This window comes from Numenius arquata, chromosome 6 (assembly GCF_964106895.1).
Source record: "Numenius arquata chromosome 6, bNumArq3.hap1.1, whole genome shotgun sequence".
Classification (NCBI taxonomy): domain Eukaryota; kingdom Metazoa; phylum Chordata; class Aves; order Charadriiformes; family Scolopacidae; genus Numenius; species Numenius arquata.
In genome coordinates this window covers 33,510,985-33,538,343 of record NC_133581.1, presented here as the reverse complement: position 1 = coordinate 33,538,343, position 27,359 = coordinate 33,510,985, and the positions used below count along the sequence as shown (strand labels likewise).

At 46.4% G+C, this 27,359-nt stretch overlaps 1 protein-coding gene across 1 annotated transcript in view; it reads right to left on the bottom strand.

Annotated features, from left to right (window-relative positions):
• Positions 1-27,359, bottom strand: part of RTN1 (reticulon 1) — a 126,452-nt gene that overhangs the window by 46,432 nt on the left and 52,661 nt on the right. The window contains exons 2-3 of the mRNA XM_074149056.1: positions 6,853-7,587; positions 1,801-2,583 (exon numbers count right to left, since the gene is read on the bottom strand). Coding sequence (XP_074005157.1) covers positions 1,801-2,583; positions 6,853-7,587 — 1,518 coding nt within the window. The remainder of the gene's footprint in view (positions 1-1,800; positions 2,584-6,852; positions 7,588-27,359) is intronic.

Here is a 27,359-nt window from a genome sequence, read left to right as displayed (position 1 = left end):
ACAGGGAATTTGGGAAGGGGGAAAGAAATGGTTGGAGCTCATCCTACCCATGATGGAACTAAGAGATGTGCAGTGTGACATCGTGAGCTCTGAGAATCTGGCAGGAAAACATACTTACAAGCAATAATCATAGAATCGTAGAATCGTCTAGGTCGGAAAGGACCTTTAAGATCATCTAGTCCAACCATCAACCTAACTCTGATAAAAAAAACCAAAAGAAACCCATACAAAAAAAACCCCCACATTACTAAACTATGTCTCTAAATCGTATGTTTCTATTCAGCCTTTTAATGTCATTAGTTCATTACCACTAAGAATATCAGCATTAACATATTTTATTGCAGTGCAGATCCTGCAGTCTTCAGCACATTGGGCTGTTTCCTTACTTGCATGCTTGGCTTCACAGCACTAGAAACCTCAGTTGTAAAAGTGTGCCACCTAAACGTGTCTGCCACATCTCCAGGCCATCATGTGGCCAAACATCTGCACAAACGCAGACAGAGGAAAAAGATGCTTTCTAAGTAAGCAGCAGGGATGGAGTTCGCACCCACCCACCCCCACCCATCCCTCTCCATCTCTATCCTTCTGTCTGCAAGGAAGCAGCAGCTCTCTGAACTGCAAACCTCCATCTGACAGAAGAGCCATGGACAGCTGCTGCCCCCCAGCCCTTCCAGGGGAGACGGCAGAGGGGGAGCAGGTCAGGTGTGGGGCAGCCCCACTGTCCTTCCTTCACATGCCAGCCTACAAAGCCAGAGGCACGCAAAGATCCTGGCTATTTAGAACTGGCATCTTGCAAAGAATAAAATGCTTTTTTGCTCTTGTGCGCCTTGTGAATTAAGCCAGTCACAGGCTGCAGGGACCCCTGGCAGCATCAGTGTCTAGTGACTGTGTGCTATCCCTTGGTCCTCGGGGTTTAGCTCAGACCAAAAGCTGCTGGTGGCTCTAGAGGATTTGTGGGTCCAGTCAGACCTCAGTGCCTGGCAGAGCAAGCCCAGCCCTGGCTGGCTCTATGCTGGCTTTGAAGGGATCCTACAGCGAGATAAGTTCCTTGAGCTCACCTGAGTACCAGGGAAGTGTCCTGCCTTTCCACCTCTCAGAGCTGGATTAGGGAAGTGGCTTTCAGAGGGCAACACAGGATGCCCCTCAAGGCACACAGAGATGGGATGAGCAACCCTAAGCCACCTGCGTCCCAGCATCAGCCTGGAAATGTACACAAACCCCTCATTATTCAGGATGGAGGGTCTCAACCAGCATGAGAGAGGTTAATTTCAGCTGCACAAGCTTCAGAAACACCCAGACCTACCAAACCAAACCCTTTTCCACCTCCAAATCTTTCTTTTTTTGTAAATGTATCCTCAAAAACATTATACTTGCATTTCTGGGAGGGGCAGGACTACCTTCCTGATTGCACCCCTTCCCTAAGGCAAGGCAGGTAGTATATCAAAGGAAAAATGATCATTTGTTGCTCTTTGTCCTCCAGATGCCTGATGTACGAATCAGCTTTACGTTACTGGGGTTCCTGCTTGATCCAGTATCTACATGCTTAAGCCTAAAAATTACTGTTGCTGGTTGTGCTGTTTTTTTTTTTTTAAGGGAAAGGAAAAGGAGAAAAAGAAGAGGATAGGAAGGTCAGAGATGATGTGTGCATTGTCACAGACATGCCCAGCTTCGAGCTGAGGTTATCCAGTGCCAGCAGCTCCCTCTGCTCAGCGCTAACATCTCCCATGCAAGGAACAGGCACTTCTCCCTCCCCCCTCTTCTCAGCAGCACTGCAAAAACAACAAGAACTTCTGCATTTACCTTTCTGCTTATTTAAAAATGGCAGTAGGGGTGAAGCCAAGGGACTTCTTTTGCCAGAGTCCTTGGAAGACCCTTTACATTGGTTAACAACAGTTTCTTCAATGGGTTTCTTCAGGATTATTCTTTCCTTCAGCTCCTCTGTGCTGACAGCAGAGGTCAAGGGCTCAGCACCTACTTCTGGTGCAACAAAGGAGCATTTCAGGTAGGTCGTGGACTCTGCCAGGTTCTCCCTGTTCATCCTGCTCTCTGTCGTTTGACTTGCTTTGTAGTCGGAGGCATCAGTGCGTGAGCTGTTCTCTTCCTTGATAATGTCCATGACCTTGGGCTTCATCAGAGGGGAGTCTTGCTCCCTCTTTGGGCTTTCTTCAGAGGCTGACGAGGCATCACAGGACTCGATGATGAGCTCGCTGTCAAGCTCAGCCTCTCGCTCCTCCCGCAGGATGCTGTACTGGATAGAAGGGGAAGCAGGTGATGGAGGAGGCCCTCCAATGTGGCTGAAGGTCATGTAGTTGGAGTGCAACACCTCCTCTGCAGCCAGTGGGTCCTCCGAGACCAGCTCAATCTCTGAGTCCCCTGACTCAGCGCTGCTGGCTTCATTATCCAGGGGTGAGGAGGCAGCGGGGCGCCCAGGTTTGACACGCTGGTCTCTCTTCTCAGCGGAAAGCGCTGGCGACCGCTGCACCTCTTGGGTCTCGAAGGAAAAGCTTTTTGCTTCCTTGATGGCACTGATGAGTTCATCTTCTGACAGGCTGCCTTTTCCCTGTGACTCTGAGCCAGACGGTTCTGCCACATGGAAAGAAAGGGGGGGGGGAGAAAAAAATTGTGAAAAAAATAGATTTTCTGGCTGCTTAGGCAATGAAGACAATAGATTTCATGCCAGCACAGATCTCTCTAGCAGGGCTGGTAACACAGGCAGAAAGTCTCCTCATCTCAGATCACTAACAGTAGTAACAGCTTGTCCTTACAGACTGTTTCCCATGCACATACTCCTTATAAAAGAGGTATTATTCCCATGATCTGCTGAGGAATAAGCTGAGGCACAAAGCAGTGCTGGTCAGGGATTGCCAGTAGCTCAGCAATATGGTTTTCACCAGGAAAATCACTAGTCATGAGGAACATGGACTCAGGCCACGTGTGACAGTGTCCGACTGTCACCGGTGGATATGGGGACAAACATGTACACAGGGCTTGTGGGTTCCTGATACTGGCGATCAAAACAACCCATGTGTAGTTACTAGTAATTTTGTCAAACTTTAACTCTCAGGGGTGAAAAGTTCCAGGTCAGAAACTTTTCTCAAAGTTGGTTTTTTTTTTGTTGTTTTGTTTTGGTTTTTTTTTGTCGTTGTTGTTGTTTTTGTGCGGGGGAGTGGATGGTGAATTCTCTGCTTTCATCTCAGTTGGGTCCAAGCAAGAAACTTGTTTTTTACTGTAATTCTTAATATCATTAAGAACTACATTAGCCAAAATAATGACTGACCAACTTGTCACCCAAAATTTGAAACAAAAAAAATTTCTATGCATTTTCTGGCTCACACTGGAATAAGATATGATCAGCCAGTGGAAATAAGCAGTTTAAAAGGCTTGCTGATTACCCAGGTTTAGCAAGGAGCCCACATCCCGTCGTAGAAAGGAACCTAGCACCAGACTTCCCACCTCTTCTGCCTCCCTGCATATCACTTCACCATATGGGATTTTGTAATGAAATAACAAAGAAAGTAAAATCGCATGTAAAGTATTCACAGTGAGAGGCAACGGAGGCAAGGTGCATCAGCAGCTGTTGTGAGTAACGACATTGGGAACAGGCTTCACTTGATCACTCACAGAGCATCAGCCAGCCTCAAACCCAGACTGCTCCTGCTGCATCGGCAGCAAGGCCAGTCTGTGCCAAGGAGGACCATGACAGCATTTTGCACCCGGTCCCTGCCAGTGCCTGGCCACTGCCACCTTCTGATTGCTGTTTTCTGCCTTGCACTTCACTGACCCAGAGATCACTGCCATCCACACAAAAAAGCCTCCTTTTTGGGACAAAAATAAAGGCCGAATGCTACAGTCATGTTGAAACAGCCATCATGCACACATGGAAATTTGTCCTCTGAATTCTCAAGAGCTCATTCACTGATTTTATATCATTATGAACATAACAGAGGCCACTAAGTGGCATTGTAGGTGGTGAGGGTTCAAGAAAGCCATCAGGAAAAAAGACCCCCAAGTTTCCTCCTGCTGATGCTGGCAAAGAGGCCCATGGCGGGACACCGCCTGTGTCCACACATCTGGGGACCACAGAGGAGTGGGGGAGGGTTTCCAGCCCCTCGGTTGCAGGTGTGGAGAGCCCCAAGCTGACCTGTGCCTGCTCCTGGTGGGTATTTGCTTTCAGGCCAGCCCTGCTTCGGGTGCAGCCACTGGCATCAGCTGCCTGAGCCTGCCCAGCTGCGTTGGCCACCTCTGGAAGCTCCTCTACAACAGCAGGTGGGAAAGAGATTGTATCAGATGTGACCTGGGACAAAATCACTATTTCTGGCTATTTCCAGACTTAATTTTTCAGGGCAATACCATAGTTGATTTGTTCCTGATCATATGCCTTCCTCATGATAGAACCCGAGTCATGGCATCCTGCTGGGAGATAGGTAAGAAGAACAACCTCCCCACACCCCTCCAAACAGTTTTGGATTGCGCATCTGCCAATACACGTCATCAGCAGTTTTGAGCACATATTGTTGGCAGGTCTGCAGCTTCATTGACAAAACAGCTCTCTTCTAACACATCCCTCTCCTGTGAGAAAATCCTTCTGCTACCCAGAGTATGGCCGTAAACAGGATTAAGGTGTTTGGGACTGTTGCAACACACTCCTGTCCTAATGCTGGGAAGTTTCTGTTGTGTTGGCTGTGCTGAGGAGGAGCCTGTGCATCCTTTTCCTCTGGCTGCAGGAAGCCATGTGAGCTGCGCCACTCTCCTGCGCTGCTGTGTGTAAGCATCTTCTCCCTGAGCGATGACTTAATCCGGCACACGTCCAAACCAGGCAGGCATGTGACCACCAGCCCTCCTAGCACAGCAACGCGCTGCCCCTCAGCTTCACCCCGCTCCTGCCCAGGCTGGCAGTTTGTAACTCTCAGCCGTGGCCTTTACCTTCTGAACAAAAAAGTCCTTTGTGGCCAGCAGCAGGGTGTCATATTTACCACTAGCAAGGGAAGCGTATAAATAAATCCCCACCACCTTTCAGCACCAGCACAGCATATGAACAGACCACATCTGGCTTCCCCAGAAAGATGCTGGCCAGTAATTAAAAGCAAACCATTTTCAAAAGTCCCGATCCAAGCAGGGGAGAAGTGGGGGCTTTGCCAGCACGTTTGAGGGGTATCCAGGAGCAACGACTTTGCTGGGTCACTGGGTAGAAATAATGAGGGCAGGTTTTAAATTTCCTCCTAGCTTATGAATGTGGAGCCTGGGTGCAGCGTGTCACTGTCTGCAGGAAAAGGGGGAAATCCATAGAAAACACCCTGCAGAGCCAGCCCTTAAAGGAAGATGATGTCTTCTTTCCTTAACGTGACAGATAAGCAGTGCTTCTGGCTTTCCAGCACCCCAATGTGAGGCGGTGGGACCTCCCAGGGCTGTTTGGGCAGTGCTTTGCCCATGGAGAGGAACGTTTCCATGCTGGCAATTACACCGGCCACACCGATGCCTCCCAGGAAGGCAGCCTCAGCCACACGCTATTCACCCAGTTTGATGGGATATAGCTATCAAGTGTCATGAAGGCAGCCTTGAACAGTCACCAAGAGCTGAATAAATAACAATTAGTGCCTCAAGTTCTACCTTGACTACCTTGTAGTGCAAAAAGTGTAAGTTGATAAAAAAGGGCATGTCTCAGAAGTAGCATGTGATGTCACCCAGTCAAATAAAAGAAGAAAAATGGGACTCTAAAGTCTATTTATTATGTAAGGTTTCTGGCTGATGCAGGCAGGATAAACTCACAGCTGCAGTGGACTCTTTCTATCTCTTTTTCTTGTGTGGAAGTGTACATATGCATACTCAGTACTGGGTAGGAACCAGGTATTTCTAGGCATTAGTAGGTGTAGGCATTAGTATACATAGAAGGCATTACTATTGGTGGACATCCCAGACTGCCATGTTAGGGAAATTCCCGTTGATTTTTAAATACTTCTAAATGCCATCAAAGCAATGGAAATTTCAGTTTGGCGATGTTCATTGTCTAGTGTCAAATATTCATTGTCATAGGGTTTTGATCCAGGATGCTGAAATTTAATTTCAAGTCTGAAAATTCTATTTCCCGTCACTGAACTTTATTCCTTTTTAAAACACCATACTACTTTAATATTTTATCAGTATAGCATAGGGAAAACTAAGAATAGATATTATGTACTACTGCAGTAATCAGACAATAAGAAAATATATAAACATGGAGTTTTGGTGCCCCCCTACAGAAATCAGGAGCCTTGAAAAGATACTGGCCCTTTGTCCCTCCAGTACCCTTTGTAAATGAGGTGACAGCATTTTGCTCCTCAGCACTTCTAAAAGCAGCACTTTCACTTGAAAACAACACTTATTTTTAACAATTTAACCGAATTCTCTACAAGAGCAAAGCAGTGTTAAAACAGCCATTAAAATTTAAAAAAATGAACACAGACATTTGCAGCACCCTGGTCCCACACATCTCATTTCCTCTGGGGAGTGTGGCCAGCCAGGGTGACCAAGAGACCCCAAAATCACTGGCATCCAGCCCAAACCATCGGCTAGTTGATGATACCCCCAATGACACCTGCCAGCTCGCTACGTGCCCTCAAGGAGAGCCCCAGGGGACCAGGATCAGCAAGCCTGGATCTGACCCCAATTCTGCATGGCTTGCATCCCCCTTCGGTTCAGCAATACCACGTGGTGCCTAGGCAGAGCAGAAACACCTCCAGCCATGGAGACCCGTTGATGTCTGCTCACACTCCCTTAGACCTATCCCCAAACCCATAGTAATTCTCCAACGTGCAGGACTATAATTGCAACCATTCTCTCAACAGCAAAATGAATGGTGCCATGCACCAGCATTACCTGTACCAGAGGACGGTGGTGTGACAGACCCCGGGCTGTCATCTTCCGGCTCTGACACCATCACCGTTGGTACCACCTCATGGCTCGGCTTCAGGCCAGTCTCTGGCTGAATCAGGCTTGACTTTTTGCTGGCAGCTTCCCCAGCACTTTCTATCTCGGTGAGCGTGATCTTGACAGGGCCTGTAACCGTGGAGGCACTGTGCTGATCTCCAGACCTTGTGTCTTCAAGTGAGTCTTGCTCTTTGGCTGCCTTTGTGCTCTCTGTAGTCATCTGCTGAGGTTCAGCAGTGTGGCTGGACCTGGTGGGTATTCCCTGGTACTTATCGTTAAGGACTGGGATCTCATCTTCTGAGTCAGGGTCAAGTTTTTCTTGGTATTTTATTTCTTCTGATCTACTCATGTCCATGTATTTATAAACTTCTTTCATGGGATCTGCTAAGGTTTTATTGACTTCAGTAGACTCTGCAGGAGTCATCTCTATTCCTGAATCTGAGCTAAACAAGCCACGGGACTCAAATCCAGTCACATCCTGAACAGGATGCCCCAGCGTGTTAAACCCCTCTGTGCTACTCGAGCAGGGAATGGGGCTGTTTTCCTGCTGATAAATGCCCGTGAAATAGGTGGAGTCCCGTGGAGTGGTGTAGTGGACGTCTGAGATCAGAGAGGTGTAGAAGGAGCTGTCGCCCCCGTTGGCAGTGGATCCATAGTCAAAGGGGTTCGATGAGGCTGTGACACCTAAAGCAAAGACAAAAATGATACACAGTGAAGAGACAAGTGCCTGCATGCATCAACCCTTCTGCAAAGCTGTACTCTCTCTCTGCTGATTTTAGATTTGGGTTGTGCACCAGGCTTGGCTTTGCTTGCGAGCTTTTTGGGACTGTCTCTTTCTATACTTTTGGGCAACATAGCGGCACATCTGTCAGATGAGGCTTCCAGCTGCTGTTGTACCTCAAAATAGCTGAAACAATCCTAATAGCTGCTAAGAGTTCCTGGCCAATGTTTCCCCAGCCTGTGCATAAAAGTATCCAGTGATTCCAATCCCACAACTTCCTTCACAATCTGATTCAGGGACTCAGCATGCAATAAGACTTTTTTATTTTTTTTTTTAAATACAGAGAATTGGAGGAGTTTCGCCCTAAGGAAAATTTTCATTAAGAAAAAAAATTTGCTGGACAGAAATTGAAATGGAAAGTTTGTAGGCAGCTTTAGATTTTATTTTCTCTTTTAAAAGTAGCCACCCTAAATTTGTGAAACAGCAGGGCAGAGACTAAACATCCTCATTTACTGATTTCCACATGCCCAGAAAGCAGTATCCTGTGTGCATCATCTACAAAGCATACCAAAATGAAAGTGGTTAAACCTCTACCCAAACCCATGCATCATTGTCATACACCTCCAATTCCCTCTGTCATGTTTTAAGTTCCTGGGTATGTCGCTAATTGAACGACAAACAATGGCCGCTCTCTATTTGGAGCATTAATATAAAACACAGCTCAATGACAGGAACACCAAGAGCCCCCATGAGGGAGGCGGGAGGTGAGGAGTCAAATTTTTATAGGTGCTAGGGGAGTGGGGATGTAGAGGAACAAAGCTAATGTCTGTAGGAGCTGAGGCCTGCAGGAGGGTGTTAGCCTGTGCGCTGATGCACGCTGCATGGCGGAGGCTGGCCGGCTTTCTCCCACCTCTGCTCATCACAGAATCACATGGGGTTGGAAGGGACCTCTGGAGATCATCTAGGCCAACCCTCTGCCAGAGCAGGGCCACCCAGAGCAGGAACGTGTCCAGGTGGGTTTGGAATGTCTCCAGAGAAGGAGACTCCACCACCTCCCTGGGCAGCCTCTTCCAGGGCTCTGCCACCCTCAAATTAAAGAAGTTCCTTCTCATGTTTAGATGGAACTTCTTATATTCAAGTTTGTGCCCTTTTCCTCTTGTCCTGTCACTGGGCACCACTGAAAAAAGACCAGCCCCATCCTCATGACACCCACCCTTTAAGTATTTATAGGCATTGATCAGATCCCCCCTCAACCTTCTCTTCTCCAGACTGAAAAGACCCAAGTCCCTCAGCCTCTCCTCATAAGAGAGATGCTCCAGGCCTCTCATCATCTTTGTAGCCCTCTGCTGTACCCTCTCCAGCAGTTCCCTGTCCTTCTTGAACTGGGGAGCCCAGAACTGGACATCCCTGTGAGGGATGTGGGACTCCTGACCTGCTCCACACCTGCCATGTCCTGGGCTGCCACGCACAATGCAAAGTTAACAGTTATATTAAAGGGACATTGCTGCAGCTGCAAAGTCAGAAGCTGGGAAACATCAGCGTGAAAGTTCCTGAGCTACTTGCATTTGGCAATTTTCTTTCTCCTTGCATGTACATAATGATACCATCTCTAAATACCAACGCAACTATTTTTTGCATAGCCCTCCATGCATTAGGCATGTGCAGCTCACTTAGTAAGCCTTAAAGCAATTTTTTTTCCTCTTAACACTGTTCAGTGTGTAGCTGCAGGCTTTATTTTGCTGCACAACCTTGCTGGATTTGACATGCACAACTCAAGCCTTGCACAAATGCAGAATGACCATTTCCCTCACCGTATTTTTGCATTGCTCAGCACTATGACAACTTGCAAGCAACTCCTCTTCTCTGGGCCACCTTTAGGGTGGGCACAGCATGCTCCCCCTTTTACAAGGGGAAACCTGGTAGGATAGGGAAAGAGCAATGCAAAAGTGCCACACCTTTTCAGCCTACCTACGCAACGTGCTCCTGTGTGCCCATCCTCACTGACTTTGGGTGTTGCTGGTCCTGTGCCAGCCCTCATAGTTAATCTGCACACATGATGCTGACAGCAGCTCCGTCCCCACACCCTGAGAGCCAACAGTCAGGGACTCGTGGCAGCTACCTTTGCTACACGAGAGCACAGAGCAAGGGGAGCTGTACCTAGCAGGTGAAAAATTGTCATCACCATTCCCAGCCTTCAGTTTGCTCTTCTCACTGCTATGGAGCGCTGCATAGACCTTCTCATAGAAATATTTGTGATCAAGCCAAGATCTTGTTTCAGAGTGGTGAGGGTCACTGCGGAGATTTTTCCTACGCATGTGAATTTGGGACTTCTTTTTTCTTTCTATCTAAGTAATTTTACATTTACCTACTCTAAATTTCACCTTCTGTTTTCCTGCCACGTCACTCAGGGTTGCAAGATTCTTTTGCAAGTCACTGCAGGCAGCTTGCATCGTCACTGCTCCAAATGACTCAGTCTTATCAGTAAAGGTGAGTGAGAATGGAGCCTAAGTGGAAAACCACAGTGAAACCAAAGCAGAATAAAGGCTAAGCTGGGCTGCCCAGCACCCACATCAGGTCCTACCTGAGGCCATTCAGTGCCTCACAAGGACAGCTCATACCCAAAAAACTTTTCTAAATGATCAGTAAGCGAAAATGGATTGGTTCTTTTTCTTGCAGATATTTTTCTTGCTGAACTTGCCTTTTTGAAAATCATCAATAAACAGCCTTGGATTTTCACAAATGTGTTGGTTAGCTGGAATTATCTGATGTATTGTTTATGCCAACATATTTCAGCTGTGAATTGCTGACTACAGACTATTCATGCCTGCTGCTGCCAGTATCTGCTGTTTGTAATTTACTATTTGTGCTGGGTGAGTGGCTATCTAAATCATGGGGCTTCAGGGCTGCTCTTTCATTAGGTGATTCCTCGGTGCCTACTGGGCCCGATCCAAAGCCCACCAAGTTCAGTAGAAAAGTCCCATTGATTCTGAGTAGTTTTGGACCAGCTCAAGTCCATTGGCTGTGCAATACTTTCTGCTCTGGGTGCTCATGAAAAATACACCATCACACCACCATCAATGAACAAAAATCCATTTTTACAAACATCCCACTACTGCTAGTAAAGAGGGAGCCCAAACATAGTCAAAGGAGATTGAAGTCACTGTCAAATCAATATCCATGGGTGCTGTTTGCAGCTTTCATTTCTGCTTTGTCCACAGCATGCGTGAGCCAGATGCACGTGCTTTTGCAGCACTCAGTAATGCTGATCAAAAGAGCACTGAAAGGTTTTCTAATGCGTTTGTGTCAGGTGCTTCATAGCAGGAGTTATAGCAAGCTAGGTTTGCCTGCAGGAGAGCCACTGTGATAAAGACAGCCTGTGAAAATATCATCCTATTCTTTATGTTATTCAGCAGCAGAAAGAAAAAATAACCCTGGAGTAGCCATCGACAGAAATATCATTTCACATTATCAAACAGGACAAAACCAACGCTGTAGCAAATGTTAACACAAAAGCTGACTTTTAACGGACTCACTGTCCACCATAAACTTTTTATTTTTTTCTTCAATGGTTTTGCAAATAACAATGAAAACAGAAAATGCATTTCTTACTGGGGTTCAGGAGGAAGAAAAAAAGTTAAAGGGTGTATGAGCATGTCCACGTGCCTGTGTGAGTAGAAGATGGGGTTCACATTAGCAGGACATAGAGGGATCCCAACTCTCAAGGCAACCACAGAGTCAAAAGCACTGAAGACAGATGAAATTGCCTAATTACTAGGATTTAATGCAACGCTCAATCTCCACAGGGAATGATTTAAAGCTGTTGGTAAAACTGACTCTTATTTGGGAAGTGTGAATCTATCACCTATTAGGCTGGCTATTAAAGACATGGAAACCTATAACGGCTGAGAAAATTTTTACTGAAGAATAGTGTATTCAGAGCCTGGTGATTAAGCAAAAACCTCTCTGACTTTAAGATCATTTAGTTCAATATCCGTGGGAAGGAGAAGCCTTAAATAACACTAGTAAGGGATGGCAGGATCAGATCTGAATTTACCCTTGTTACAAAGGGTTGGGGTTTTTTAATCTAGATTTCCCTCAAATATGCCCAAAAACTTGCCTGCCACTTCAGGTAAAGCAAAGCTATTCTGTGCCTGAGAGCAGCAGTCATGCTTTCTTGTAATACGAGCCCTTGGGAAATAATTTCACTTCCAGTTAATGACAGTCCCATTGTCCAGACCTTGGACCTTGTCACCACTTAAACATCCGTATTTGGACATCAAACCACAGCTTGGGATTCTCTCTGATGACCAGCACAAACCATGTTTCCCAGCCCCACATCAGCAGCTTATATTAATTTTGTGATTCTGTGATTCTTTTTATCGTTCACACACGACCATCGGATAGATGCATCTTCCTGCTTTCTTCCAAATACACACCAAAAGTAGCTATGAAACAGTCCTGCCTTTCCTGTACCAAATTTTGCATATCCATGCAAACCTCAAAAGTACTTGAGCGCTTGTGTGTCAACTCAAGTAGAACTTCAAACCCAAGTGGCTGAGACCCCTCATACAGAATCACAGAATCTTCATGGTTGGAAGGAACCTTTGAGATCATCAAGTCCAACCACACACATGCACAAAAAAACCCAACCCAACAACCTCAGGCACTAGAGCATGCCCTGAAGTGTCACATCCACATGCTTCTTAAATACCTCCAGGGATGGCGACTCCACCACCTCCCTGGGCAGGCTGTTCCAGTGCCTGACCACCCTCTCAGGAAAGTAATTCTTCTTAATATCTAACCTAAACCTCCCCTGCTGCAACTTCAGACCATTTCCTCTGGTCCTGTCATGATTCCCTTGGGAGAAGAGGCAAACACCCATCTCTCTACAACCTCCTTAAGGATACCAAGTGCAGGCATCACGGTGCTGTGGATAAGACCACTAAATCAGCTATCGCTCTCCCCTGGATTAGCCTTTCTCAACAGCCAGAGCCAGCTGTCAGCCCTGGGTTATCCCACCTCCAGATGCTATAGGTTAGATGCAGAGAGAACCAAGGTGCTTGCAAGGGAGCTGCGCTAGGTGCGCATCCCTGGCGGCAGTGCCAGCAATTCCCAGCAGCCAGGAGATGGTGCTCTTTGTTTCAGCTCAGGATTTGCAAACCCACTTTACAGGTTAGCAAATTCTTTTCCTCCAGAACTCTCCTGATTCTGACTGCGGGAAAGATGTAACTTCACAAGTCACAGCATTCACAAACATGAATGGCCATACTCCAAAACTCATTTTGGCATTCATTTGCACAACAGATGCTATAAGAAAACTGGATGTATCAGAAGGATACATGCTTTTATTCTATTATTATTTCCCCTTGGTTCTATGCATGAGTTCTGAATGTGTTGAGGAAACAGAGCAGCAAGAAGGTTGCTTCCTGCTGTCTCAGAGCAGCTGATAGCTCTGTGCCTGAGCTCCTGGGGACCATAGTAAGCCAGTGCATCAGCTGCGCAAGTTACTCATCCTTCCCCTCCAGATCCCACAGCAGCCAGAGGAAATGCTGCCACGCAGAGAGGCAGATTCTGTCTCCTGCACAGGCAGGAGGGCAAAAGGACAGGGTGGAAAAAACAGGCTTAAATCTCTTTACACTCTGGTTACTCCATTGACTTAATTGGAGTGACCTGGGATTCATCCCACCTGAAATGGAAAGTAAATCCTAAACATAAACAAATTACGCTTTGATGCATGTAAAACCCCTCCTCCAGGTCAATTCGGAGAGGATATGAGTTACTACAACCTCCAGCCCCAGTGTTTTAGCTGCCTAGCGTAAGTAGGCAATGCAGCTTCCAGCTCCAGGACTCACACATTTTGGTCCTTCCTGTGCCAAATATCTTGGTGGGATGGAAGGGGTGTGTGTGACAGCTGACCGACCTGGCTGCTGAAGATGATCATCCTTTAGCAACTCACCACATTCTAATAAACACAGAGGCTGGAGGGGGGGACAAATGGCTCTCAGGTTCTGGCCCCTGGAGGCCCTAAGACTTTTGGGAGCTTCAGTTTGGGGGCTGCCCGTTTGAAACACTCCCCCTAGCAGCTCGTGTCAGGTCACCATCATGTTACACTGAAGCATGGTCCTTCCATGTGGCTTCCCAAGACTGTGTCAGGATTTCTTCTGTTGCCCCAGCTGACTTCTGGTCTCTTGCAAAAACCATATGGACACAAATCAGGCCCTGGCTCAGCTGCCGAGTGCCACAGCCATGTCTGAAGAAGGCATGTGTAGGAAACACTGACAAGCTTTTAATAAGATTAAGACAGGTCCACTCTGGGGAACACAGGATGCACTGTGCTGCTGGCGCTGTCAACCCAACAGGCTATTAATAGCATCTTTTTTTTTTGGTCATGGACTCTCAACCCAACAGGCTATTAATAGCATCTTTTTTTTTTGGTCATGGACTCTGCACCACAACAGCTATCACCTCCCTATCAGCACAGCTCCAAAAAGAGACCAGGGTACCACCTTTTTGCTGCCACTGAATAGGCACTGTGGGCGTCGCAGTGCACCACAGACCAAGCCAAGTCAAACAGGGGAGAGGAGCTTGGTTTGGTGATGCTGGATATTCTCAGCTCCCATGGACATCCACAGAGCTCACGGCATCTGACAGGTGATGCTCAGCAGGTCCCCCAAAGCCAACCAGCTGGTGTGCAAAGTGAACCCGTGGTAAATGATTCAGCAGTTCCCACCCCCAAATTCCCTCCAGGCTTTCTGCTTCAATAAATGGTCTGATATAACCCCTGATATAAGGTCCACGACAACCCTTCCCAGTACTCTAGACAGCAGGAAAAAATCATGAACATTGAAAAAAGTGCCTTGAGTGAAGCACAAGAATGGTTTAAAATGCGCATAAAGTTGCAAATGCTCCTGCTAGAAGTGTAGCTGCAGCAGATCTTCGTAATTATCAGAAAAAGACACAAATATAATTTAGTAAGTTTTTACAACAATCTGGTTCAGGAAAAAAACAAGGTTTCTCTCCTGTGACAGTATCATCAGGAGTAACACAACTGGCCGGTAGGGTTCAGTGACACTACGGTACTGCCCAAAATGCTACCAAATGCACTTTGCTAAGAATAATTAAAGTCCACTTATGAGAATAATTTATTCTTATTTCACTGTAGTCACATTTTCCCTGGAATGATCAAACTCTACTGAGTTCCATGGCAAAAATACTCCAAGCACTAAGTGAATTAGCACCTCAGTCATGCTTTTTGATGACTTGAAATGGGGCCCAACTCCCTTTACAGCAACAGACACCAAAGTATCTCACAAAATATGGATGCGTTTGGCTGAATCTCATTTGTCTTTAAGTTCTAAAATACCTAAATCCTATTTCAAACGTGATTTAGGACTTCAGGTATTCACTGTTTTTAGCCTCAGACAGCTACAAAGCAGTCAGTCACTCTGCAAACTCAGACCAGGTTGTCTTTCAATATCCCCTGCAGAGACACCCTCTCTCTCCCTAGCCTCCATCCCAGGGCTCTGCCACAGGCACCTCCTGCACATCCAGCTCCATCTTTTCTGAGTCCCAGTTACTTATAAATTCAGCTTTGCATGATTGCTGTAAGGCAATCCACAGCCATGCAACTGCGGATTCAAACTCAGCCTGGAAAAGAGAGAAATGGCAATACCAGCTGCTTTTGATGCTGCAATAAACTCAGAAATAATTTCCCTACAGCTTCAGGCTCTTCCACACTCAGGGAGAGAGGGCTCAGCAGCAGGGAAGTAAAAGCCAGCATTCAAGAAGGGCTTCTGCTGAAATCCAAGTCTTTGAGTAAGAGTTTGATACACACCTGGAGGGACTATTGAGTTTTCTCTACATCACTTATACCCAACTGCAACATCTCGTGGAAATCCAGCTATTAAAAAATGAGGAAAAAGGGAAGAAAGGGTTGTCTTGCACTTGGGTTTAGCTCCCCATCCCCCAAGGACAAAGCCACTCTGGCAGCATGAATCTTCCAGGGAGACAGAGCGACAATTGCCACAAAGTTCAGCTGAAATAACTGGGGGCTCTCGAGAGGAAAATTAATTTTGTGACAATGCATAACAGCTACAGCGACATGTCAGGCATGGTAATTCAAGGAGAAAACCAGCTATCAGGCACTGAGGGCTGGGGTAAATCAGGAGTGACTCCACCGATGGCACCAGAGTTACACCTGTATAAAACTGTCACCGGGGAAGGACATATGAGGCCCTGGGAGCCGACAAATAGAGTCTGAAGACAAGACAGTAGCGGCCACAGATCAGGATCAAATCTAATGCCCAAGAGACGGCAGGGAAATCTAGGTCAGAGAGGACACAGCGGCGCGAGGCTGAGGCAGGCAAAGAGACAGAGCTCAAAAATCGCCATCTAACTCTCTCTTTTCATCCAAGGTTTTCCCGTTGCAACATGACCTGTGTCAGGGAGACCATATGACCAGCGTACGCTGGCTCCTGGCGAGTACCTTTATTGGCAGCAATAGAAATATTAGGAGAAAAGACACTGCATAACTTTGAGTAGGATCCAGAACATATAACATCAAGGAGGAGTGAGGAAATACAGGCAGTATCAGAAAAGATTTTAAAAAGAAGAGAAACTGGGGGGTTCTGCTGAGGCAGGTGAGACATCAGACTCCGATCCAAGTGTTAATGTGGTTTCCTTGCATGTTAAGCAATTTCCTTCTGTTTCTAGAAGGTGGGGGCACATCTGAAAGTCAATAAAAAAGTTTTTAAAAGTATATTAAATGTTAAACCTCTCAAAGTAGTGCAGAATGTGGGGCAGAGCCACTGCAGTCATAAATCAGCATCAACCTGCTGGCTCCAGCTGCTGCCTAAGGAGGATAGGACCATATGTGCTACAACTAATGCTATAAATGTCCTTGACTTCAAGGTCTCTCTTTTATTTACCTGCCACTATGTCTCTTCCCCTGTAAAAGATGAGTTTACTCCAAGCAGAGACAGGAAAAATCCTCCCCAGACATCTCACTTCCCTGAAGGACATTTTTAGAGACTTATCCCACCCTTCACTCTAGTGAGGAACCAATACAACTACAAGCTACTCCATCTCCTGACTTTTAATACATGACACCAAAAATATTCACCCATGCAGGAGAGCAGCCAGAAAGTCTGAAGTCTGTACTTTGAGTAGAGGTGTTATTAAGATTTTAAGGAACACAGGTTAGTTTGAGTGTCAACTTTCCTGAAAGCTCCTGCTCCTTCCTTACTCAGCAGCTTTCCATCTCCATTTATTTGCAAAGCCTGAAGGCTTGCAAGGATGATGTGGGACTGCTGCAGTGACCTGGGGCCTGGTCAACAGGCTGGCTTGTCTTTGGGTACCATTCACAGACACCTTGGATGTCACCCACAAGCTCCTCGCTCCTGGATACCCCAAGCTGGGGGGAAAGGAGCAGCTTCACTCCCCTCTGTATGTGCATACCATGCAGGCAGCCCCACAAGCAGCACTGAAGATTCACCCACTGTTTCACGAGATAAAGAAACCTGGGACATGGGTTTCTTCAGCTCTGACCCTCTACTGTCCTGCTCCAGGGCAGGGATGGAGCAATTGCTTTGGTCTAGGGCAGGCAGCTGCCAATCACCGCTTTTCTGGAAGAGTGAAGGAAACCCAAGGCAAAGTCACACCTCTGCTGTCTGCAAGGGGACCCAGCTCCCTGCAATCACAGTTAGTGGCTAAATCACAGTCTTCTGCAGATTTACAAGCAGCAGAGGTGAAAGCTTTTGAGGTTGTGGCAGAACAACCTTGATTCAAACCAACCATTTGCTGGAATTATTGTGTGTTATTAAAGCAGGAGGGGGGCAGCAGCTTGACAGCAGCACTAGGACAAACCTCTCTGATGGGCACTTCTCTGCATTTAGCAGCACAGCCTGGTGTTTGGCTTTGCAAGCGAAAAGCTGGGGATAATCACCCAGATCATGATGCCTTGTGCAGCTTTCCCAGAGTCTCTGCTGCACGGCAAGGGTCAGCTGCCAGGTAACTGTGGGAGCTGCAGTGAAAGGCAGGAGCAGAGCACTCTCCCTTTGCTCTCCTCCTCTGCCTGACCTCTCAGCCCTGTGCCCACAGTGCTGCTTAAGCACTTCTTGTGGTGCAGTTATCGCACACCACTGCCTCATCCGCATCTGCTGGAAGGTTTCTATTAAAAGCTGCAAAGGAAATTTAACTTTTCAGTCACAGGGAGGTCAATTTTCTACCAAAGAATGTCCCTTCCCCCAGTGAAACATCCAAGACTCCAAACCTGAAAATGTCTGTCTTTGCTGCCATCCTGCCTTAGAAGAGGCAGAAAGCAGTAAAAGTTGCCTATTCAGCCCAGGCAGGTTTCAGATTCTAAATACTGAAGGTTTTGAAGAGTAGTTACACAAGTAACTCTTGAATGCTAACAGTAGATGTGCTCCTGCTTGGGGAGACAGGATAAATACATGACTGTCCTGGTTTGAGGTAAAACAGAAGCACCTTTCTGTTCAGTAATTTTCTTCTTGGCTAGGCCTCTTCTGACTCTGAAATTAACAGCATATTGTGCAGAAAACTGTTCTCAAAGTGATAAAACCAATGTTTATAGTTCATGCCAAGGAAGGCATGCAGAGATGCTCTTGCTTATACTTATTGCTATAACAACCAAAGTCAGGTAATTTCATTATTTGCCCTATTGGAGGGTTGGAAACGGAAAAGGGCAGAGAGGTCCCGCCTACAGGGAGCAACAGATGGGACAGGTGACCCAAAACTGACAAACAGGGTTTTCCATCCCATCTGCCCCATGCTCTGTATGAAAGCTGAAGAATCAAAGGGTCAGCCCTCTTTCTTCAGTGGTCGATGTCCAAGGAGGACCCTGTCTGTTCATCTGCCTTTGATACCAATCCGTGTGTTCTTGACTCCAGAGCTGGAATCCAGTTCCCATCGGTCGCTGAGTCCAATCTGGGACTTCCCCAGCGCCTGCCGGTGATGTCATCCTGGGAGCTCAATATGGTTTTGTATACATTGTATCTATTTCATTATTTTCTTTTTATTTTATTATTAATATTTCATTAAAGTAGTTTAGTTCCTTCTAAACTGGTGCATTTCTTTATCTCTCCTCCTCCTCTCCTGGGAGTAAGAGGTGGGGGGAGAGCATCTGTCACCATCATTGGCCTAAACCACAACAGATTTAATTGGCGCCCAATCTGGGGCATTAACAGAGCTCGACCAGAGCTCTAATAGATTGCCTGAATAGTTTGAATTCCAGCTTGCTCAGGGAGAACAGACAGCTCATGTCATGTTGTTCTTACGCAAAATGTTATATCGTATCTTTAGAGAGCTTTGTATGAAGTTAATTGATGCAGTGGTGCTTAACTGGCCGAATATATTGCATGGTTGTGGGTGAACAGGATTGTGGAAGAAGCAAGGCCAGAGGAAGGAACAGAAGCAGCAGGAACACTGGCAGGGGATGACCCCCAAACAGCGCCTAACGACCCTACTGATTGAGGGGAATTCCGCCCGTCTGGCAGTTGGGGGTTGCAGGGGCGTGTTGTCTGGGAAAGGAGATATTTGGTACTATATAAGCTGCATGTTTGTTGTAATAAACGATTCTGGTTGCACCTTCGACCGGGGTCCATGCCTTCATACGCTACACATGGTTTATTTGTTCTTTGTGTTTGTATGCAGTGGGTGAAGCATGCTATTTTGGTGTGGATTTGCCTTCAGATATGTAACATAATTACTTGGATAACCATTCTACCTACATATCTTGGGCATCATGTGATGGATTCCTTTACTAATTACACTTTCAGTTTCACCTGGGAAAGTTTACTTTGCCCTTAGATGATTATGCCAAAGTGACACCATTGGAACTAGGGGATGGAAAAGCTTTGGGCTGTTCAGAGAATGAATATTACTTTCATTCGATGGTGATTTTGTTGTCAGTTTTCCCGAATGCGTTGCAGGGGTATATTTTTGTTAAATATCAGTGTAGGAGTGAGTATTATGTGACACGTGATATTGCTACTCATACCCCTTGGGTGAAAGCAAGGATTGCAGGAACACAAACAACTGCCCAAGCCATCCCAAAGCCACCAGCCTCGGCCCCGGCAAAAGCCACAGCACAGACACAAATGGCTGCCCCCACACTGGCAAAAGCCACGCTCCCAGCCATACTGACAGCGGGCCCAGCGGCATCGGCTGCTCCCCAACAGGCACCAGCACAATGACATCCACAGCAGCTCTCCTGCTTTAGGCTCTAGCATGAGCTACTTCTGGAAAACCACTACCCAACAGTCAGACTTACAGCTATAATCACAAACAAGGACCTTTCCGTCCCAGCAGACACACCAGGTAGAGTGCTTCATCTAAGAAGAAAGCTTCTAGACTAAGTTCTGGACAGAACATCTCTGCAGATATTGCTGATTCACCTACAGGTTTTGCCAAAATGATAGACATGGCTAAGAAGAAAAAGTATGGCAAGCAGTTTTTTTGCTGTGTTTTCAAAGACAGAAGGGGACATCCAGAAAACTTCAGGGCAAGTGAAGCAATATGTCCTCTGTGAAAAGCCCACTTTGAGACTCTACCATAGTGAATGAGCCAGAGGGCATTTGGAAGAGCATGAGTCCTAGCTAAGATTAAGCATCAGGTTGTGCTTAAAAAAATAGCCTTCTTGGCTATAAGCTTGGTGTTAGGAAGCAAAGGAAAAATAGTGAATATGGAAAACTTCACTTTCTCTTGTACTTTTGGCATTCAGTCCTTTCTGGTAATCAACTTACAATGTACAGGAAATAACAAAAATGGACAAGGTGATAACAAGGGAATTAAGATACTAAAATGTCCTGGAATGAGTTCTTCACATGCAGTATCAGATACTGGCTAATCATTCATTGCATTAAAAACCTCAGCCAGGGTAGTGTAGATGCATCAGCAGATGACACTATGCTCAGGGATGTAGCGTATTTCCTTTGGGCAGAAGGCCAGAGTGTATGCAGTGTGTGCAGAATGAGCATAACTAAGTACCCACACAGGGCACTAAAGGAGGCAAGAGGCAGCCCATGAACAGACAGCATAAGAAATAAGGGCTCATGGACTAATCCTGCAATGTAAAACAAAGAAAGTCTCATAAAGGGATGGGCAGGGCAGGGAGAAGAAACTCCCACTATTTATCAGTAGTTTGTCCTCTGGCACACATAGACTAGGAGCCAGGTTCTTTTGTGGCTTGTTTTCTTCAGAAAAGCACAGAAAGATGCAGAGAAGCTGTACAAGATGTTGGTGGCATAAGCATGGAGGGCAAGACACCAGGGACCAGTCTGGAGGAGGCAATAACAGAGATAAATTTATATTGTGCGAAAGGGGAAAGGAAGAGGGAGAACAGGATCACAGTCCAATACTCCCAAGGTACCAGTATAAGTGAAGGGAGGGAATTAGTCACAGTCTTAGAGGATGGGGGGCTTGAAGTTAAGATATAAAGTTAGGCTACATGTCAAGGCGTACTTCTTGGTGGAAAAGGGCAGAGGAGTGGAAGAGGGAGCACAGGGTGTGCCCAGATACCATCTCCCCATCACAGCATATCTGGATTGGCCCTGGCAGGGAACGAACTCCAGCTCTGCTCTGGGAAGGGGTACCAAATGTCTTTTTCTGGCACCACTGTTGATAGCCCAATTTTGCCTCTTATACATTAGCACTTCAGATGAAATCTGGGCAAATAAGAGACTCTTCAGTTTGGCAAGAGAGAAAATTAAGGGGAAGTAATTATGCTTGGAACTGAGCTGTAACAGATTTTTTTTTTTATTTTATTTTTCAAGTGAAACACAAAACCAAGCCAATAAAAATCATTCTAGGTCAAATCAATTTAATCTGGCCTGAAGCAAAATGTCAGACCTGGTTTACAGCAAATTTCAAATATCAAAGGGAAACGCTGTGCACCAGGGTCCCTCACGGAAGCATGCACAATATGGTCCATGCAGGAGGACTCTGCAAGATGGCCTTCATTTTCCCTACCCCATCCCAGCTGCACCTTCCTTCAGAGTCAGAGAAACACCTTCTATTTTCTTCCCTAACTTCTCCCCAAGTCCAATCACTTCAGCATAGCACCCACACAACCAAAGTTCACAGGCAGTCCTAAATCACACTCAGATCCATCAGCTCCCAGCGATTTAAGCCCATTAAATTATTCACCACATCATATTGTTGCTATAGTAACATCCTATTGAATATTATTAGAAATCATCCCAAAAATTCCATATATTGGAAGGAATTTGCATCAGGGGTAGGAGCCATCTTGACCTGCACAGCTTTCCGTTCCCCCCCATAGCTCCCAGCAGCAGATGATCCAGGCAGTGGATTAACTACGCCCCCTCTTTCCCTAGCTCTATCGGTTGCAGGACTGAGCCATGGAGTGCAAAAAGCAATGTGCACCCCACTTTCAACTGGCCTAGCTTGTTCAAGGCAGCTGCTGTTTAAAGCTCCTTCTTCACGGCAACTTGCTTACACATTTTCTGGAAATGAATGAACAAAATATGCTCTAATTTAAATGCAAGCAACAGATATTTTTGTTAGCCCAAGCAAACAAGGAAATTCTGAGCCCCTTTCCCCTCCATTGTTCAGAAGAATTTAGAGTATGACCCTGGAGAGATTAAATTTTGCAGTAGACCTTTCTGAACATTTCCCTTTTAGTAAAAAGAACGATCAACATTTTTTTTCTGATGCTGAGCATTAGAACAGTGCATGTTCCTTAGCAAACACGAAATTAAGCCAGTAGAGGGCTGAGGATGCACAGAGAGGACACAGAGAGAGGAAGAACCAGGCTGCACCTTGCTCTAAAACACAGGTCACTACATTCTTGCACTAAACTCCTCTTCCAAGATGAAAACTGGGTTTCAGCAGTTAAATACAACTAATTTATTAGGCCATGACTTTTCACAATAAATTTGGAATTCCAGGAAGTTTAAAATAGCATTTGATGTCTTCTTATCCAAACACCACATGGCTCAGGTGCTGCATCTCTTACTGCCCACAAAGCCAGCAGATGTCCTCATCAGCCACGGGGCTGTAACACAGGAAGGTCCATGCAGCTCTCAGCCTGATCTGAAATAGCCTGAAGACAATTATCAATGTTTTCCTCCTTTAAGAACTGGAAACAGGAGAGATGAGGGAAGTTGAAGATGGGAGACTGCATGAAGAATATTTCCGACATGCTATTTATACTCTTACTGGCTCAACTTCCACTTACCCTGAAGCCATTTAACACTATTTTGCAAGGTGAAAGGGCCTTCATATGGATAAACATTCAGGTCTGTCACTGTAAGGCACCCACAACATATGGGCACAGTCTTCATTTTTAGTGTTTTCATCCACTTAAATACATCAGATAAAGGCTTAAGGATTTTATGGCTTTTGACCAAGATGACAAGTGTAAACAGCCATTCCGGTGAGGTATTTTGGTCTGCACATCCAGGATGCATTGAAATACCTCCCTTGGCTGCCATCCCTGTTCCCAAGCCAAAGGCTGTGCTGGCAGCCCAGCTCAGTCCCCCACCTTTGGGGATTGAAAGGCCTATCTCCTGCCTGGACCTGCCTCAAGATATTTCCGGGTGGGTCTCACCCAAAATTCAGACCAAGGTCAGATTGGTCTTCAAGGGGGAGAGCAGAAATGGCTTTTCCATTCTAACCACGGGATGCAACGTACTTCATCCCCCAGCCCAGTTTACCCAGTCTCTGCACCTTTCGGCTAGCTCTCAAGTCAGCTTTTAAGCCAACACATAGGTTTTGGCCATCTCTGTACCAGGTGGCTAAACTGCACCAGAGATCTTTGGCACCTGCCTGCCCCAGGGGCTACATAGGCAGAGCATCCCCAACAGATTTTGGGTTGTGATGATGAGAAGGAAACAGCTGAGAAAGGAAGTGAAAAGGATGCAGAGACAAGAGGAAGAAGAGGGAAATGAGCTCAGTGCTAAGAACAGGAGAGGTACTGGGAGACAGGGAAAAGATGGGGTGTGTGGTAGCGGGATGAAAAGAAGAGGGCCAAAAGGACACTGATGTAGACAGAGAGAAATAGGCAGAGTGAGAATTAAATGAAAGAAGAGTGATGCAGTAGAATTAAAACAAAGCCAGGAGGACAAAGGACAAGAGAGGTAGAGAAGAAAGCAGAGGCTGAAGTATGAAACGGGCGAGAAGAGATAGGAGAAATTTCAGAAGTGCTAGGGTAGAGACACATACCTGTCTGTGTGCACAGTCTGAGGGTTACTACATTTGATCTTCACTTCCCTCATTCATGTTTATCCATCATACATTTCTGCGATGCTATTTTTAACCATGTACAAAACCACACTAGGAGCTTTTCTCACTTCCATTTTGGAGGAAGGGCCAGGCACTTCCCAGGCACAAGGCAAATCTCTTTTTAGAATAAATTCATAAAGACTATCAGAGCAAACCCAGAGCCTATGAATAAATAACTGTTTCTGCAGAGGAGGCTGTGGCAAGGAGCTATTCTCAGATGCGCACAAAGCCCTGAAGAACAGGGTGCTTGGGAGTGAACAAGAAGGTACTGGTTGCAAGCCTTGCATGGCTCAAGCACTTTATCTAACTTCCTGCAGAAAGGAGCTTCTCCAATCTGGAGCAGCAAAGGGCATGAGGAGCAACATGTACACAAAAGTAGAGGAACAACATGGTCAACACGTAAACTGTTGTGCAGGTCCTGCTGCCTGGACCAAGGCAGCTCCTTCTTGCACCATGGCCAACCCACACGCTCTGCACCAGTCTGCTGAAGGATAGCCTGCAGCAGATTCAGCAGCACCAGCCTGATACTATTTTTGTTCCACATCAGGTGCGAGGACCTTGGGTTGAGCAAACCTGCTGCTGCAGGGAGCAGGGAGGTAGGACGCTTTGCTCCATGCTGTTGTGCTGCCATCCTCATCAGCAGGGCTGGGACACTGCAGGCTAACACAGCTGCAGTAGGAAACACTGGACAGGGACAGGATTAGTTTAAGGCAGAAATGTGATGATCTAAGGCTGACCCTTCCCCCCAGTGTCATCTTTTGCTTGAATCAGTCAAATAAGCTGTTGTGTCCTGTTCCCTGCACATTCCAGCTGGTCTGTCCCTCACTATGAGCATCAGGTGAGGTCAGTTTTGGTGACCCCACTCAAGGTGAGGCCTCACCCATGCCTCTGTACTGGACACTGGTGAGGCCTCACCTCGAGTGCTGTGTCCAGTTCTGGGCCCCTCACTACAGGAAGGACATTGAGCTGCTGGAGCGTGTCCAGAGGAGAGCCACCAAGCTGGTGGAGGGTCTGGAGAACACGTCATATGAGGAGAGGCTGAGGGGACTGGGCATGTTTAGTTTGCAGAAGAGGAGGCCTCATTGCCCTCTACAACTCCCTGAAAGGAGGATGTAGAGAGGTGGGTGTTGGCCTCTTCTCTCAAGGGAATCATGACAGGACCAGAGGAAATGGTCCGAAGTTGGGGCAGGGGAGGTTTAGATTAGATATTAGGAAGAATTACTTTACTGAGAGGGTGGTCAGGCACTGGAACAGCCTGCCCAGGGAGGTGGTGGAGTCGCCATCCCTGGAGGTATTTAAGAAGCGTGTGGATGTGGCACTTCAGGGCATGCTCTAGTGCCTGAGATTGTTGGGTTGGGGTTTTTTTTGTGCATGTATGGTTGGACTCGGTGATCTCAGAGCTCCTTTCCAACCATGAAGATTCTGTGATTTATCCAGTTATAGGAGGAAGAACCCAGAAGTTTGTATAAGTCACTGATCCCTTCTTGGGTAGGACAACAACGGACTGAGTCTGAAGAAAGATCAGCTCCAGTTTCTTCCCCTTAGGGCTGCTTGAGGCTGACATAACAACCCTGACTCAAGGCTGCTCTAACTCCATGCTGGGAGAGTGACTCTTATAGACCCCCAGCACCCCCTCCAGGCTACATGCAATGTGACCATACTATACCATACATTCAGCCTGCTTTGAAAAGCATCTGTCCTCCTCCCTGGGAGGTGGCTGGGGACAGCCATAAGCTGAGACAAAGGAACTGAAACAAGGTTTGGCAGTACTCATGCAACCATCTTTTGATTATCCATTTACCCACACGTTCCTTCCCTTTGCTTGCTGTATTTTACTGATTACCTAAATTATGCAGTCTTATTTACCTGGAAGTGTATGAAGTAGGACATTGAAGAAGAATGGACACATCCATTTTATAAGATGGCACTGGAGGCATCACTTTCATGAGAGGTAAAAACAAAGTAAGACTTTTGTCCATCTGCAATCCAACTTTATTCAACTGCCTCTTATAGCAGTTGGGCTGACAGAGGTGCATCCTCCTGAGAGTCCAGATACTAAAAATATCAGTAATGTGCACCACAGTCTTAGTGCCTGCCAGTTTATACTCATTAAATTGATGTGGGGCTCTCAAACCCGTTCACTGCTCTTTCAGAAGATATAGACTCTTGCTTAAAAATCGGTAGGTTTCCCAGTGTCTCTGGGATTGGAGCCCCAGAGGTCCTGACTGTAGCAGAGATGGCTCTAATGAAGTTTGCAGGTTGGGCTGTATACCATGGCCAGAGGAGCGTGCAAAGATGCAGGGACATGTCAGGAGGGTGAAGCTGGATGGAAAAGTGGCAGCAGCAGTTTTGAACCCCAGGCAGGGCTGTGGCTCAGCAGCAGAGGCTATGAAGATGCAGAAGTGCTGCTTGAGCATTGGAGGAACATGCTTTTGGTAATTCAATAGATCATGCATATGCAGAAAGTGGAGAACACACAAGTGTCCAGGTGGGAATCAGTCTCTCCCATTGTACTCCTGTCATCCATCCCATGCAAAGCAATGCACAACACAGGAACAAAAGCCTTGTGGATTTGAGATGTGGGAGAGATCTCTGCTGCAGACTTTCAAACGCAGTCTGCCTTGATGCTGCACCTAAAGAAAGAGTCCGGATATCTTGGATTTGAGGCTTGCTGCCAGCGTTGGAAATAGCTGAAGGTCCCTTCTGCTCACCAGCACTTCAGCCCTCAAAAATAAACCTATCACCACTTTGCAGGAGGCTAGTTACCTATGTTGCTGGAAGGGAATATTAACTTGTTCAAAGGGGATAATGGAAGCAGGGAAAATGCCTCCCAGATGTGCAAGGTGGTAGGGCTGATACACTGTAAGCTCTTGCTCTCCCCACTGTAACTTGCTTTTCCATGATCTTCCTTCTTAACTGCACTTTTTGGGGTCATCAAATGAGACAAGGCCATCCTATTTATCTCCAGCTACACCACCTTTAAACCAAGGAGTCAGACTTCCAGAGCCAAGCTGCTCAGTCACAGGGCAGCCTGCTGTTTTCCAACACATTTTAAGGAGACTTCCTGGGCAAAGGAGCCAGTTTTCAATAAAATGTAAAGCTGCAAAGTGGGGAATGTTTGGATCACCAAGTAAAGCCATCCCCTTTCCCAATGGTGAACACTATCACAGGGCCTTTTTCAGGACATCAACCTCTGTCTTAAAAAGCAATTTCACTTTCAACTCCTTACACCTATTAGAAAACTGTTCCATGATGTGATTGCTCTGGTGCTTAGGAATCTCCTAAATTTATTCATCACCATTTACATCCATTAGTTCTTCTGTCAGCATCAGCTTTTACCCCTTGAAAATATTTATAGGAAGCAATCATTCCCTTGGAGCTCTTATGTTGCGAGACGTAACAAATTACCATCTCTAGTCTCCTAAGGAAAGCTCTCCACACCCTGACACTAAACCTCACAGAGAGTCTAGAA